This window comes from Orcinus orca, chromosome 11 (genome assembly GCF_937001465.1).
Source record: "Orcinus orca chromosome 11, mOrcOrc1.1, whole genome shotgun sequence".
Classification (NCBI taxonomy): domain Eukaryota; kingdom Metazoa; phylum Chordata; class Mammalia; order Artiodactyla; family Delphinidae; genus Orcinus; species Orcinus orca.
Window position 1 is genome coordinate 15,588,212 of NC_064569.1, and position 16,638 is coordinate 15,604,849.

The 16,638-nt window shown below is 35.1% G+C and overlaps 1 protein-coding gene across 3 annotated transcripts in view; it reads left to right on the forward strand.

The window, feature by feature from the left end:
* The window catches only part of AEBP2 (AE binding protein 2), a 74,438-nt gene that overhangs the window by 16,424 nt on the left and 41,376 nt on the right, over nucleotides 1-16,638 (forward strand). For all 3 annotated transcript variants that reach the window (XM_033430272.2, XM_033430273.2, XM_004270941.3), the window contains exons 2-3: nucleotides 4,466-4,673; nucleotides 10,132-10,239. In XM_033430272.2, coding sequence (XP_033286163.1) covers nucleotides 4,466-4,673; nucleotides 10,132-10,239 — 316 coding nt within the window. The remainder of the gene's footprint in view (nucleotides 1-4,465; nucleotides 4,674-10,131; nucleotides 10,240-16,638) is intronic.

Consider the following 16,638-nt stretch of genomic DNA (forward strand, 5'->3'; position numbering starts at 1 on the left):
AATTTATTAAAAAAAAAAAGTTACTGAAGAAACCATAGAGCTTGTTTATGGACGTTACATTTATCACTGTTACAGGATCAAAATTCAAAACTGAGAACATTAAAAACATTTAATCTAAAAATAAATCAATTATATGTAACAGGAAGTTTGGTTTTCGTTTTTTTTTTGGCTGCGTTGTGTCTTCGTTGCTGTGTGCCGGCTTTCTAGTTGCGGTGAGCGTGGACTACTCTTCGTTGTGATGCGCAGGCTTCAGTAGTTACGGTGTGCGGGCTCAGCAGTTGTGGCTCACGAGCTTTAGAACTCAGGCTCAGTAGTTGTGGAGCATGGGCTTAGTTGCTCCATGGCATGTGGGATCTTCCAGGACCAGGGATCGAACCCATGTCCCCTGCATTGGCAGGCGGATTCTTAACCACTGTGCCACCAGGGAAGTCCCAGGAAGTTTTTTTAAATGCAAAATAACTTTTTCAGTTAAAAAAAACATAGAAGAGTGACATTGTTTTATATTTAATGTTTGGCTTAACAACTAGTTTCTCATACCTGCTTCTGCATTCAGCCTGGTGCAATGAATTGATTTGGTTGAGCCATATGAAGAAAATCTGGCCTCATGCAGATATTTAGTTGGAAAAGGAAGGAGTATTTTAATATACTTTTTAAGATAATTGTGTGGCTATTTGATAATATACCAAAACTTGACAAGTGATAGTTTTTTTAAGATTATTTGCAGTGTGGAATCTGAAGCCATGTCAGCAAACTTTTTTACTGCTACATCAAGACTGTGGTCTCTTCCTTCTCTATCATAACATAGCATCCATGTTTTGCTTCCTCTGCTCCTGTATCTTGTCATTTAGCAAGCTGATCTTGTCAGTGTTGATAGCCCTATTGACAGTGGTCACGTCCACCAAACATATGTTTTGCTTGGAAGTAATTTGAGTTATCAGAAAAGGGCTATTCTTGTATGTATGTGTGAACTGGCCCTTGAATTCTCAAGGGAAACCATTTTCATAAAATCCATGTAGTTACTCTAGACGTTAGGGTCTGCTCTGCCAGATAGTTTCTTAACAAGGCCCATGGAAAAGAGGAAAAAGGGAACGTTGTTATGTTAAAAATGTCTTACATCCTTCCCTAAATATTGCGTAGGAATCTCTAACAGTGTGTGTGTGGTTTTCTGTTCTTTTTAAACTTACGGATTTTCTGTCATCGTGTGTGTGTGTGTGTGTGTGTATGTGTACGTGTACGTGCACACACGTGGTTGCTTTAGCTTACTATTCTACAATATGAGACAATTCCTTAGATAGTCTGGTCAGTTTCAGTTGGGTAATAATAATAAAGAGATCTTTTAGAGTCTTGCTACTTAAAATGTTGTAGCAGCAGCATCAACAAGTAGGCTCTTGCTAAAAATACAGTATGTCAAGTCTTACCCCCAAACCACCGGATCAGAATCTGTGATTAATAAGATCACAGATGTTCATACACATATTAGTTTGAACAGCACTGCTTTAAATTATTGAAACTATCTGAATAGAGTGAGTGCTTTTTCTGGCTTAGGTTTTCTTAAAAATACCAGGCTGCTTTTGTTCACATTTTACAGAATCAGTAAGTTCATTGGGAAGGAGAACTAACTGAATGAACAATCTTAATATATGCTTGAACCTAGACACAAGGTCAGGTGGAATGTCACCTTTTAGTTCTGAGCATCTTGTTATCCTACTATTATAGGAAGAAGGACTTTCTATGAAATCTTTATCTATCTCAGGGCCCTGTCAAAAATCAGAAATTGCTTGTAACTCGTCTCCTGTGCTCTCCTGCATCAGGACTGTTGCCTTTATCAGTCTTAAGACTGGAGAGAACCACTGATTCCGGCATGGATCTGGGGCCAAAAGGTAGCCTGGAGGTTTAGGATTAGACACTTTCTAGAAGTTGGAGGAGTCAAGAAGGGATCATAAGGCAGGACTCCAGTTTGCCCTGCTGGGCTCTGGGAGGCTCTGTGGGGATGCTGCCCAATTGTGAAGTGTCTCTTGCGTATTCCAGGATAGGGTACCTGGCCTTTATCTCCTCTGCCATTGCATTTGCAGCTTGTTGCCAATGGTGGACAAAGTTCATGTCCTTTAACACCTGCATTATGTTCTCCTTTTATGAGGATCCATATCCACATGAAGTACTATTTTTCAAGTGAGTAATGCTGCATGTAGACAGTATTGCACTTAAAATTGTTAATATTTTGTTTGCCTTTGGAGTTAATTAGTATGGTTTACGAAAGTATGAACTTTACAGTTGAAGTGTTTTAGAATATATGAAGCAAGTGATAAGGAAAATAGGTAACCATTTGGCAGATAAAGGCCTCATGAGACTTGAAATTTCTAGTGCTCAAGTAAAAACTTGTGTTTCAGTATATACCGTACTTACAGTTTATTCCTGCAAAAACAAACAGTATATAAGTAGATTTTCAGGTATTCAAGAATTGATTCACATTGGAGAGTTTTCTTGAGATTACAGAGTTTTAGAATGAAGTTTTAAAGTTGCAATTTAGAATCTATGTATTGACTGGTAGATAGTTAGCCAGATGGACTTAAATATGTGAATATCCTTCAAAGGGAAATCTGAGACATTTTTCACATCTGAAACATCCTACAAAAACATTTTCGTTATCTTTGTAAAATGGGTGCATTTGATGTTAGACACAAGTCATTATTAAGCTTATTTAAAAAGTTCAGTTTAATTCTTGGGTGTGAACAAATAAGGTTGTAGTGGTTACAGGTGAATGTTCTTGTTTTTAGAAGGCATGTGCTGAAATAATTGTGGTTGAAGTATTATGTTTGCAACCTGCAGATGATTGAGAAAAACAAATTATAGCAATATAGCAAACAGGACAGGGACTTTCCTGGTGGTCCGGTGGTTAACACTCTGCACTTCCAATGCAGCGGGTGAGGGTTCGATCCCTGGTTGGGGAGCTAAGATCCCGCATGCCACGCAGCATGGCCAAAAAACCCCCAAAAATGAAAAAACAAAAAACAGCACAAAGTGTTAATTGTTGAGTTCAGATTTAATTATTTTTATTAAGATATAGTTGATGGTACAATATTATATACATTTTCAGGTGTACAGCATAGTGATTCACAACTTTTAAAGGTTATATTCCATTTACTAGTTATTATAAAATATTGGCAATATTCCCTGTGTTGTACAATATATCCTTGTTTATCCTAGCTTATTTATGTTATGTATAGTAGTTGGCACCTCGTAATCCCCTGCCCCTGTCTCGCTCCTCTCCACTTCCTGCCTCTCTACTGGTAACCACTAGCTTGTTGTCTGTATCTGAGTTCAGGTTTAGATATATTTTTCTGTGTTTTTGAAATTTTCTATAATAAAAGCTTGGGGGTAGGGGGGAAGCATACCCCTTAAATGTTAGTATCAGTTTTATAATTTACTAGTACTTAAATTACAAGCAGTTATATAGCTTTTAATGGATTTAGTCTGAAGCATTCTTACTGTTGGTCCTTCTGTGATTGATGCCATGTCCATGTAATTTCTCTATGGAGAAGATATTGAAAAAAGAATTAGAAAATGAATTGCTTTTAAGATGAAGGCAAAGTATTACATTTTATTATGTGAAATTTTGAACATTCAAAGTTACTCTATTACTTTTATTACTAATGTAATAATTTTTTAGTAAATAAAAGAATTACTAACATGTAATACTTTGTTTAGTAAATAAAAAGTTAAAGGGATTGATTGGCATTTTCAGTCTTTTTGGTGCAAAGGAGTTTAAAAAAAAAATGAGGGCCAGGAAAGTACTTCTTATTTAGACTTGGGTAAAATCAGAGAAACTTTTATTGCACTCAGATTTCTCTTTTCTGCCTATTATTAAGAAGGGAAAATACAGCAAAATTTCCCAACTTCTTTGAGATGGAAAGAGGTAGGATGTGATAGCAGTTGTATTCTCAGATTAGTGAATAGAAGAAAAGATTTCAGATCAACAAGTGATTTGCAGAACTGTAAAGATAATCTTTTTATTCTGAATTATTTGCAGTTGGAATCTATTACTTTATCATGCCTCTTAGAACTGTGGAAGGGATGAAATGTGAAGAGCTGTGTGTGTGTGTGTGTGTGTGTGTGTGTGTGTGTGTGTGTGTGGTGTGGTGTGGTTTGGTTTATTTTCTGTAGGATATGGTGTTGGGGACTTCATGTCTGCCAAAAGTTGCTCAAATTATCCCGCATCTGGTTTTGAGGAACTAGCTTTTCTTACCTTGATTTGCACTTTATTGCAAATAATATTTATTTGAAATTTAGTTTCAGAGAATAATTATTTGAAACTCAATAATTTTAAAGCAGTGTTGTTTTCTAATGGAAAATATGGTTAGTATGCTTTATGGGGCAGAATGTCAAGTGGTAATCTTAATTATTTATAAGATCATATTCATGTTAGTGAATTTCTAGGAATAACACAGCCTTTTTTCTTCTTTTGTAGCATAAGCAGTACTATAATGGATGTAGACAGCACAATTTCCAGTGGGCGTTCAACTCCAGCAATGATGAATGGACAAGGAAGCACTACTTCTTCAAGCAAAAATATTGCCTATAATTGTTGTTGGGACCAGTGCCAGGCTTCCTTCAACTCTAGTCCAGATCTGGCAGATCACATCCGTTCCATACATGTAGATGGTCAGCGAGGAGGGGTTGGTTTTGTCATTTCTTTTTTTCACTCCCTGTTTTCATTAGTTTTATTAATTTATAATTGCTAGTTAGGCTTTTTTTTTTTTCAAAGTAATTTGGGATTGCTTTTACACAGGGTTTATTTTTTTCAAATGTTTTTTTTTCCCCTTTTATTTACTTCCCACATATTTGATGGAATCAAATTAAATAGAACATATTATGTGTTTTATTTTAATTTGCTCTTAGGTATATTACTTTGAAGAAATTAGACTTTCTACAATACAGTGGGAGTATTGTAAATGAATACTATGTATTTCAAGCTTCTGATGTTTTGAGTTGAGGACATTTAGGAATTGGCACTGTTTGGGATTTCTGTTGTTAGAGTGGTCTTTAGTTATCCCTGATGCTGAAATTAACTAGAGAAACTATTGGTACCAGGATTAGTATAAACAGTCCTGTTAAATGGCAATCTGTACTCATTATTTGTGATAATTGATCATCTTTCCCAAGTCTTGTCAGAGCTGGCTTAGTATTGACCTGTATTCTTTCAGGAATCCATTTAGTTGTGTCAGTTCATATACTTTTTATTGATTAGTAAATAAAGAGCTAAAGCAGATTAGGTGAGGCACAGTGTAATGGACCAAAATATTTATAAAATTAATAATATTATAATTTTTTTCAACTTCATCTAGGTTTATGTCTTGGTTAACCATACTTAGTATGTTTTCCAGAAATTAATGTCACATTGTAAGTACAGATAATTTATTAGGCCACACATTGCCTGTCAGTGTGCCATCACTTTTGAGATATACTGATACTAAAATGGTTAAAATCTTCTTGGTTTAAATAAGTGGGTAACTGTTTCCATGGTGGTATTGATATTTAGATTGTATTACTGATCTTTTTTTTTTTAAACACGCAACCGTAACAGGCACTCCTCACGTTTTTACCAATGGTGTTGCATTTGAAATTTCTTTTAAGAGATATTTGCTGTTATCACAATATGTTATAATGTTTCAGCAATCTTTTAGTTACTTGATAAGTAAACATTTGTCATATTATTAGATTTAACGTATATGGGGTCTGGGTAGACACCAAAGCGTGTATTAACGAACTGTGCCCATCATATGGTATTTTCACTGCGTAACCCACCCAGCTCAGTGGTTAAGCTCCGTTGGTAACAGTCTTTATTTCCCCCATATATATATCTCAGATTTTTAGTGAAACTGTCTTAACCAAGTTGGTTTCTTGGTCATTACAGAGTTGCCTTTTGTGAGCCAGTGCTTGTTGTCACTTGGTATATATCACTAAGGTAGTCTTTTGAACCATGGCATGATGCTTTTTAGTCACTTGACTTCGCAACTGCATATAGGATCCCAAGCTATGTAGGCGATCTCTTAGGAGGTATGGGAGAATTTCACATTTCTAAGTCTTGATCCTACAAGTTGAGTTGGCACACAGCCTTTAGGAGAATGTTTTCTGCCTTTTACAGATTTGAAGAAAAAATGGAGTTAACAGTCTGAATGTATCATGTAATCGCTGCACCTGCGCGTGTCTTACTGATATTACAGAGCTAGGCATGAAGTTGTGGTGTTTCTACAGTAACTATAAACTTGCTGAAATGGAAACCCCCTCCCCCATGTCATTTCTTGAATGCTTATTCATAAAATTACTTTATTACAAATAATAAGATTTTCTGGCTAATTTTAAGAGTAATGCTATTGACTTCAGAAAGATGTCCTGATCTTTGAAGGACATTAGTTGCTAAACTACAAACGTAAAGAATCAGCTTAATGAAGAAAATAGTTTCCATTTATTTCTACATATCAGTCTTTGATATCTAGACTTAAGCTTTCAGAATGAAAGTGTGAATGAGAATTTGAAAACTTGATACTGCTAGATAAGACAGGAAATCTTGATCTAGTTTGTGCTTTAAAATAGAATAGTTGTGTCTACGGCCGTACCACCCTGAACGCGCCCGATCTCATCTACAATAGAGTAGTTGTTGGTTGGAACATTTTTTTTTAAAACGACCTCTTGGAAGGGAAATTAAAAAGAAATCATTTTAATTGTTTTTAAATGTACAGTTCAGTGGCATTAAGTACATCACATTGTTGTGCAGTCATCACTACTGTCATTCTCTGGAACTTTTTCATTATCCCAAACTGAAATCTGTACCTATTAGACAATAACTCCCTAATCGTCTCTTCCGCTAACCCCTGGTAACCACTATTCTATTTTCTGTCTCTATAAAATTGACTATTCTAGATACCTCATGTATAGTGGAAAACAGCTGATTTTGATGACATTTTTAAAGAATTTTTATTTCTCTTCTTTCTACTCCAAGTGTTAAACTGTCATAATAGAACAGAAACAAATGAGTAAATTATTGGTAATTCTGCAGGATTTTATGTTTCTAATTACTGAAAGATGACAGTTTTTCTGGAGCAGTAAGTTAGTAAGATCTAAATACTATATTAATTCCTGTTCTTTTTCTCATCCCACTCTAATCTTTGCCCTGGGAAAAACAAAACTGTCATATAACAGCTTAGAAACTTCTTTACTTTCCAGTAAGCTGTTTGTGTTGCCATGTCATGTGGACTTTATATTTGAAGGATGAAATCAGGTGGAGTTTAGGTTTTCCTGACCCTTTCAAAGTGGGTGGATACTTAATTCTACATTAAAGGAACTTACCATTTAAACACCTTTTATGAATATACCTTTTTAAAAAAGAATCATGAGAGTACTTTCTTGTATTTAAAAAATAAAAACAGGGACTTCCCTGGTGGTGCAGTGGTTAAGAATCTGGCTGCCAGTGTAGGAGACACAGGTTCGAGCCCCGGTCCGGGAAGATCCCACATCCCGGGGAGCAACTAAGCCTGTGTGCCACAACTACTGAGCCCATGTGCCTAGAGCCCGTGCTCTGCAACAAGAGAAGCCACAGCAATGAGAAGCCTGCGCACCGCAACGAAGAGTAGCCCCTGCTCACCGCAATTAGAGAAAGCCCACACGCAGCAATGAAGACCCAACGCAGCCAAACATAAATAAATAAATTTATAAAAAAAAAAATAAAAAGCAAGAAAAATTTAACCTTTTTTGTTAAGTAAAATAGAATTGTGTTCTTCGGCTCGTACTTCTGTGCATGACTGGATTTCAGGAACGAGGCTGAGCTGTTTTACTAATCAAATTTCAAACCCCTGTGTCCTCTTAATATACACGTAAGTCTTGGTAGGCAGGGAACTTAATCTTGTAGGATTTCAGTGGTTCCGTAAGATCCATTAGTGTTCTGTTTTTTTTCTGTCTTAACTATTTCTTACTTTAAAAGCAGTTGCCAGAAAGAAATCTGTTTGTTTCTTGTTGCAGGGGTGATTTTACATGTGTCATTTTATTAAGTTCACTTTTGTATATGTTCTTTGGTGTGTTTGAGGGAAGAGGGCCAGAGGGAGATTTTGAGGAGGGGCGATAATAGGATATTATTATTCAAAGACTCGAATGAGTTACCTCTATGTTATTTAAAATGATATTTTTAGACTCTCATGGTTAAATCCGAATGCTGCTAGGAAGTGGAATCAATCTTAGGAGGTTACTTTGTGTTTTGATTGCCAGTCTGGTATCTCCTGAACACAACATGAAGTTGGTCATATCTTTTGCAAGAAATGAGAAATATTTTATTCTTGTATTTGGACAGTTTATCGAATATTTTGTCCTCTGTTTATTAAATACCTTTTAACAGAGGAAATTGAAAATGTTAGCACATTTAATGTGGCTAAAAACTATGGGATACAAAATTATAGCCTTCATTTTAGACAGATCTTGAAAGAGCAGACTGATTTGAGACAAAATAAATATCAAAGACATTTGCTTCCCTTTTACATGTTCACATTTTGTGAAAAACTGAGCTAGTTTTTTCCTAAGAGCTTAAAGGAACCATGAGATCATCCATTCAAACCCCTTCCTGACTTTAGATTGTGTCTCTCTTCTTTAATATAAAATCTTTTTGTATCATTTTACTGCAGAAGGAATCTAATTAGTAAAAGTAGGCTTTCTTTCGCTCCCTTTGAGCATGTAAATTATGCTGCTTACTGGCTCTGTATTTGAGTATATCTGACTGATCTCACTTTACTAATAGTAATGGAATTTTCCTTATGCATGCTTGTTAGACTTTTACAGGTTGCATTGTATTACTTTGCAGTGGGTTTTACAGTTTACCTAAAGAAAATTTTGTCTACATTCATTTAAAAAGTAGCTTTTAATTCTGGTAACTTTAGGAATAATTTTATAAACATGTATTAGGGTCAGGAATTTTAAGTACCAAGGAGGAAATGTTATGACTTACAATATCTGCTTAACTAAAAGAAACCAGCAAATCTGTTGTAGAATCGAGATGTGCGCTAACATTCTTTAAGCGTATCAAACAGCAGCAGCAGTGTTGTCTTGTAAAATGATTTTGAGTAAAAATTGATCTCAGTTACTTTAGACTGTTTTTCTAGACTTATAAAAAATTTTATTTTACACTTACTGTTTAATGATTGTTTCCTCAGTCCTGTGTGTAGCTTTGTTCTGTTCTATATGCAGTACATTATAATCTTCAGAGTGTGGCTCTATCTATAATTGTTATAACCTTAGAAAAGAACAGAGCCTATATATGGTTTTTGAAGGTAGCGGTTACAGTAGATTCGTACTTCTTTTACTGATGATGGGGAGCAGTTTTCAGTGTTCAGTTTGATAAAAGTAGAATCGGTCAAAAAATTGATACCTCAATGGTAGGAAAAAGATTATGTTGTTAGTTGTTAACCCAGTCACACTCGGTTGCCTGAACCCAAGAATGTGGATCTATTATGATGATAGAAGTATCTCATGACATTGCTTTTGCAGCTATATTAATTTTAACATTCTATATTAGATTTTGCTTCATAAGCAAGATAATTGGAAATCATTTTTAATAAGTAGAACAATATAAACATAAGTAGTGTTAGTATACATTTGAGAATAGGAAATCAAGAGCAGAAAGACTGTAATTGGATAATTTGTTTACTCATTCTTTGAATGAGTGTCCACCAATTGACTGTTTTGATTTATTTTCATTGTTTCTTTATACCTTAATATATTTCTGATATTTACAATTAATACATGCTTGTTCCCTCATGCAGTAAATACAAAAAATGTAAATAATGGTCCATGGTTCTAGTTCCTAGGGCTATATTGTTAATATTTTGTATATTTCCTTCTGAATGGCACTTTGGGATTGGTGTATCAGTTCCTTATTGAGGGAATGGACAGCAGCCTTAATGGGGAAGGGTTAAAACTATGCCTCTCATTCTGGAAGTTCAGGAAGTTTATCTACAGTAAGCATTTTGATTGACTTGTACAATAAATGTCTCTGTGAATTGAAGACTTCCAACATGTTTATTTGAATTTACAAGGAATAAAAGTCCTTGTTGAAATAAGTGATGAAAACAATTATGGCTCTTCTTTTAACAGGTATTTGTTTGCTTATGGAAAGGTTGTAAAGTATATAACACTCCGTCAACCAGTCAGAGTTGGTTACAGAGGCATATGCTGACACACAGTGGAGACAAACCTTTTAAGGTAAGTAAGTGTATGTGAGTTTTTTCTTCACTTCAAGTTAACACGTTTTTTAATGGGCATACTTTTGCCGTTCTAAAAGTTTTTTAAAGAACCATTTGTTTTAACATTCCCATAGATGCATGGAATTTATAAAATAGATGAAGGTAAAGATAATTTAATCTAATTTTTAAAAATTTGAAGACCAGAAAAAAGTCACTGTGAAGGTAGGGTCTTGAAAACAGCTAGTGTGCAGATCAGTGACTTGAATGTATGTCTTTAAAATTGCTTGGTTGTGGTTAATACCTCGTGCTCTAATTATATTTTCTCACTGTCATAGGTTTGAACCTTTTTATTAGCAAACAGTACTGATTATTATATGAAAAAATGAAATTGTAGAACATGAAGGGATTTGATTCTTTTCACTCAGTTTTGAGGTCATGCTACTGAGCTCAGTCATAAATTACCGAGTCAAATAGATGTATTTGGGGAAATCTGTACAAAGAGCAATTTTCTGTAAAGACCATTTTTCCTTTTATCCTCATTAAAAGTTAAAATATTTTGGTTTGTAATTATGGAAAGTGTATACCATAGAGGTTAAAAGTTTGTATTTAAAGAAGTTTCATAAGTTAACACAGTATCTGCTGGTATATAAATACTGTGCCAGAAACTTCCCTTGGGTTTCGTTAGAGAAGGAGATTATTCTTGTAGAGTTATTTTTTTAAAAATTACTTAATTTTTTTGGAAAAGACAATCATTAACAATTTAAAAAATTATAAAGAAAAAATTTAATTGAGAAATCTTGCTCCCTTTCTTGTTCCTTATTTTCGCTCCCCCGAATATATAACCATTGTTCTTAGTAGTGAATTCTTTATGAAACTACAAGCAGATACATATATAAGATCATTCTCCTTCCTTTTACACAAAATCTAATAAACTATATACTGTCTGTATCTTATTTTTTATAAGCTTTTTATTTTAGAGCAGTTTTAGATTTATAGAAATATTACAAAGATTGCAGAGTTACTGTATGTCCTATACCAAATTTCCCGTTATTAACGTTTTTATTGTATGTATGTGTACCTTGCTTTTGTAACATACTTTCTAGTAGAGATCTTTTCATATCTGTTCATAGACAATATTCTCTTTTTAAACAGTTTTACAGTATTCCATTTTGTTGCTGTAGCAGTTTATTTAAGCAAACTTGTATAGATACTTGGGTTGTTTTTAGTCTTTTCCTGTTGCAAATAGTACTGCAGTGATAAATCTTTGAACATATGTCATCTTGTACATGTGTAATTGTATATGTAGGAGAAATTCCCAAAATAATGTGAGTGGTTGGATCAAAGGCTATATAAGCATTGGTAATTTTGATAAATACTGCCAAACTGCCCTCTCTAGGGGTTGTGTCCTCATCAGCAATGTTAGAGTGTCTGCCTTCCTTCTTCACAGCTTTGCTAAGAGGGTGTTGTCAAACTTTTGTGTTTTTGCCCATCTAATAGATGAGAAATTGCATCCTGATGTAGTTTTTTATTTTTATTTTTTGGCCGCGCCTCATAGCTTTCAGGATCTTAGTTCCCTGATCAGGGATCGAAACCCAGGCCCATGCAGTGGAAGTGCCAGGTCCTAACCACTGGACCGTTAGGGAATTCGCTCCCCTGATGTAGTTTTGCTTTTCCTTTATTATTGATGAAGTAGGGCATCTTTTCATATGTTTAACCATTTGGATTTCTTTTCTTTTGTTCTTTTTAAAATAGTCTCATGGAGCCTTCTGTTGGCATGTGGGTCCTATAATGTTAACCCCCTAGTCTTCCCTATAGTCATACTACAGATCCTGGCCCTGAAGTACGTGACCTGGGACAGTTTTTTGAACTTCCCATCTAACACATAACTGGTAATAATAGTTACCTCATAGAGTTGTACAGTATATAGCTAGTAAATGTAAGAGATTATTGTTGTTAAAGTAAAAGAATCATTTCATTTCTCGTTTTATTTCCATATATTTTTCTTTAAGGCAGCAATTCTGTTGCTGGTCGATTATGATGTTCAGGTTAATTTCACAGCTTGTACAAATGGATTCCCCCCCCCGATCTCTTTTTAGAAACTAGAGAAGATTCCCATTGGAGAGGGGGGAAGAAAATGTCTTTAAAAGGCAGAAGTTAAGGAGTGTGATTTAGTGAGGCATTGTTCTATAAATCATAGGAACCATTTGAATCAAAAAAACATTTTTTGATGTCTGTAGTACATGGCAACGTGCTAGGCATTTGGGAAGCAAGGTGAGTAGGAAAGGCAGGCCTCTGCCCATCAGGGAACTTACATCTTTAGGTTTATACAGATATAAGTAGATTTAAGTAGTGAAATGTCACTATAGGTCACTATAGTGACCTTCAAAAGGTTCTCTGGAAACATGAATTAGTGATGAATGGGGCTGGAAAACAGTAGTAGGAGGTGAGTGGGAGTTGGCTATAGAGAGGAGGTGATGAGGTGATGATGCTTGAGGCAAGTCCCTTTGAAAAAAATTTTTTTAGTTGTAACATGATATAATGTACAATAATGTATTTAAAGTACACTTAAGTGTTCAGCACTTTACAGGTTTGTTTCGTATGTTTGTATGCACCTGTGTAACTACCATTCTGATGAAGAATATTTTCAGTAAAAATACTCAGTGTCCCTTCCCAGTCTATCCCCCTCCATTCTCTACTCCTTCCCCCAGGCCATGTTACGATTTCTATCATCCTGGCTTAGTTGTATGAACTTTTGTGTCTGGCTTTTTTTCACTCAACAAAATAGCGGTGAGATTTGTCCTTGTAGGTATCAGTCATTAAAAAAAACTGCTGTGTAGCATTCCAGTGTCCAATAAACCATAGTTTATCCATTCTTCTGCTCATGGTTTTCTAGTCTTTGGCTGTTATTAATCAAGCTGTCCTAAACACACTGTCTACATGTCTTCTGATGGCACACATGTACTCATTTCATTTCTCTTCGTTGTATCGTTAGGAGTGGAATTACTGGGTCATAGAATATGGCATATTTAGCTTTAGCAACTACAAACTCTTTTTCAGATTGGTCATATCACTTTACATTACCACCAGCAGTGAATGAGAGTTTTAGTTGCTCTGTAGTTTGGTATTTGCCATCTTGTTAATTTTAGCCATTCTGGTGTCTGTGTAGGGGTATCCCATTGTGGCTTTAATTTGTATTTCCCTGGTGAGTAATGATATGTTGCACACATTTTCATGGGCTTTTGGCTATTTGAATTTCCTTTTTTGGATGAAGTGCCTATTCAAGCCCTTCTCTATTATTTTATTGAATGATTTGTCTTTTATTATTATATAAAGTTTTGTATATATTTTGGATACAAGTCCTTTGTCAGATATGTATATTGTAAATGCCTTCTTCCAGTCTGTCTTTGGTTATCCTTCTCACCTTTCCTAATGAGATCTTTTGAAGAATAGTTTTTAGTTTTAATGAAATCTAATTTATCACTTTTATGGTTAGTGCTTCTTACATTCTATTTAAAAATTCTTTGCCAACCCTCAGTATATGAAGATGAGGAGGATCGTAACAGAGCTAAGAGTTTTGTCTCATGGTAATAGGGAGGTCATTTCAGAAGTGTGTGTGTGTGTGTAATATAATTTACAGGGGCTTCCCTCGTGGCGCAGTGGTTGAGAGTCCGCCTGCCGATACAGGGGACACGGGTTCGTGCCCCAGTCCGGGAAGATCCCACATGCCGTGGAGCGGCTGGGCCTGTGAGCCATGGCCGCTGGGCCCGTGAGCCATGGCCGCTGAGCCTGCGCGTCCTGAGCCTGTGCTCCGCGACGGGAGAGACCACAGCAGTGAGAGGCCCGCGTACCGCAAAAAAAATAAAAATAAAAATTTACATATCATAAAACTTACCAAGTGTATAATTAAGTAGTTTTTAGTGTATTCACAGGTTTGTGCAACTCACCACTAATTACAGAAATATGTACTTTTGAAAGAAAGAAAAGGAAGCATAAAAGAATGAGTGGACTATTTAGGGAATCACATGTAGTTTCATATATTTAGCGATACTATATGGTGGCAATTTGAAAATATATAAAAAAAATTTCTGACTAGTGAGCTTGGACTCTCTAGAAATTAAGTATAAAAGTAATTGGTTGCAAAATGTTTTCTTTGCATTACTGTTCTTATCTCTTATTACCTTCTAGTCTGGAATCCGATTATTATAAGGAGTTTGCATTGTATTTTTTGTCTTTTATTTTTACCATAGGCTTCAAGCACTTGCCAGAGAGTTCAGTTGTGTTCATATCTTAAACAGCATCGGTGTGGCTGCTTTGTGGTTGGATGGTTTGTGTGTGGGATAATTGATAGAATCATCTTGAAGAGAAATTTTTTAAAATGCACACTGTCTTTACTGAAAACATTTAAAGTTGTTAATTATTTAGAATGAAGCCTGAATAAATAAAAGGGATGGAGGGATAGGGAAAGGAAGGGCTAGTATAGTGCCTAGTGTTGCCTGGCTACGACAGACGTTGGGAGTTCACAGCCAGCAAAGCTTTTCCTTAGTTCCTAGTAGACTCGCTCTTCTTCCTCCACTCTGTCACATGGAAATAAGTGTGTTACAAAGGTTATGCTTGCTTCATATTAAAAAATTTGACATTGACAAGCTTAAATAAGAAGGTAGTGGAACTATAATCTAACTATCTATGATATTTGACTTCTTAACATATATGTACAAAGTAAAGAAATAAATGGGATCATTTTGCACCTACGTGTATTGTACCTTTTTTTTTTTTTTTTTTGGGGTCATGTTGCTTGACTTGCTGTATCTTAGTTTCTGGACCAGGAATTCCCTAGCCTACCATTTTAGTTTTGTATTGGACATCATTTCATGTCAATAAATTAACTTTTTAGTGGTTGTGTGATCTTTCTATGTAATAGTTTACCATATTTTATTTAATCATTCCTTGATGGATTTTGTTGGTCCAGTTTTCCACAATATAATCAGTTAACACATTTTTATAAACTACTTTTGTGAGCTAATATAAATTCCTAGAAGCTATTTTGTTCAGTCAAAGGGTATATGTCTAGGCTTGCTTTTGAAAGGTATTATTCCCCCTACAGAAACACGTACCAATTTGTATTCTAACCAGCAGTGTATAATATAGTGCCTGTTTCTCAATAACCTTGAGGCTTGTTATTCTATCTTTACCAATCTGCCGGTATATGGTAACACATTTCTACTTATATACAGTGCAGACACATACAGTGTAAATACAGTATAAATACTTTTCTATGTATTCACATCATTTTTCCTCTGTATTAATTATTTTGTATTTTTAGAATGGAAATCCTTTTTGAGCTCATTATTCTTTTTTATAAAGTAGGAAAAAATTTCCCTCCTGTGATAGGAATTAAATATTTTCCCCATTTTGACCTTTTTCTTGACTTTTTATGGTACTTTTTCTAAAACACAGATTTTTTAAACTTTTAATTTTGAAAAATTTCAACTTGCAGAAAAGATACAAGAACTCCCATATATTTCTCCCTCACACATGTATGGGTAAAGAACTCCTGTATACCCTTCAGCCAGATTCACCAGTTAACATTTTGCCACATTTTCTTTCTCTGTATCTTTCCATCCAGCAGTACATCATCCATCTCTCCATCTGTCTCCCTCCCCCCATCTCTCTCTCTTCTTTACTCCCTTTTTTCCTACATACACACACACGCACACGCGTGCACACTATTTTGGGGGAACCATTTAAGAGGAGCCGTATCCCTAGATACTTCAGTGTGTGTTATTTCCTAAGAGCAAGGACGTTCATTTACATAACCTTAGTACAGTTACCAAGTTCCAGAATTTTAACATTGATGCCATCAGCTATTCAGATTTCACTAATTGTCCCAATAATGTCCTTCATAGCCGTTTTTCGCCCCCCTTGGTTTAGCATCCAGTTGAGGATCATGCATTACGTTTAGTTTTCATGACTCCTTAAAACTTACAGTTTCCTCAGCCTGTCTTTATCTTTTATAGCACTAATATTTTTAAAAAGTATAAACATTTTATTTTGTAGTATGTTGCCCACTTGGGGGTTGTTTGATGTGATCAGATTCAGTTTATGCATTTTTGGTGAAAATAGAATAAAATTGTCACAGTATCACTTCAGGGGACACTTGATGAGAGTTTGTTCCATCATGGATGAAATTACCTAGCATCACTTGGTTAAGGTGGAATTTGCCAGGTTCTCTACCATAAACTTATTTGTCCCTTTACAATTAATGATTAATTTTTGGAGAGATACTTTGAACTATATGAATATATTGTTCCCCATTAGAACTAGTTTTAGTATCCATTAATGTTTCTTGCCTGAATCATTTATTACTATGAGGGTTACAAAATGAGTTTTTTTCTCTCTTACCATCTAAGTTTATAAGTTG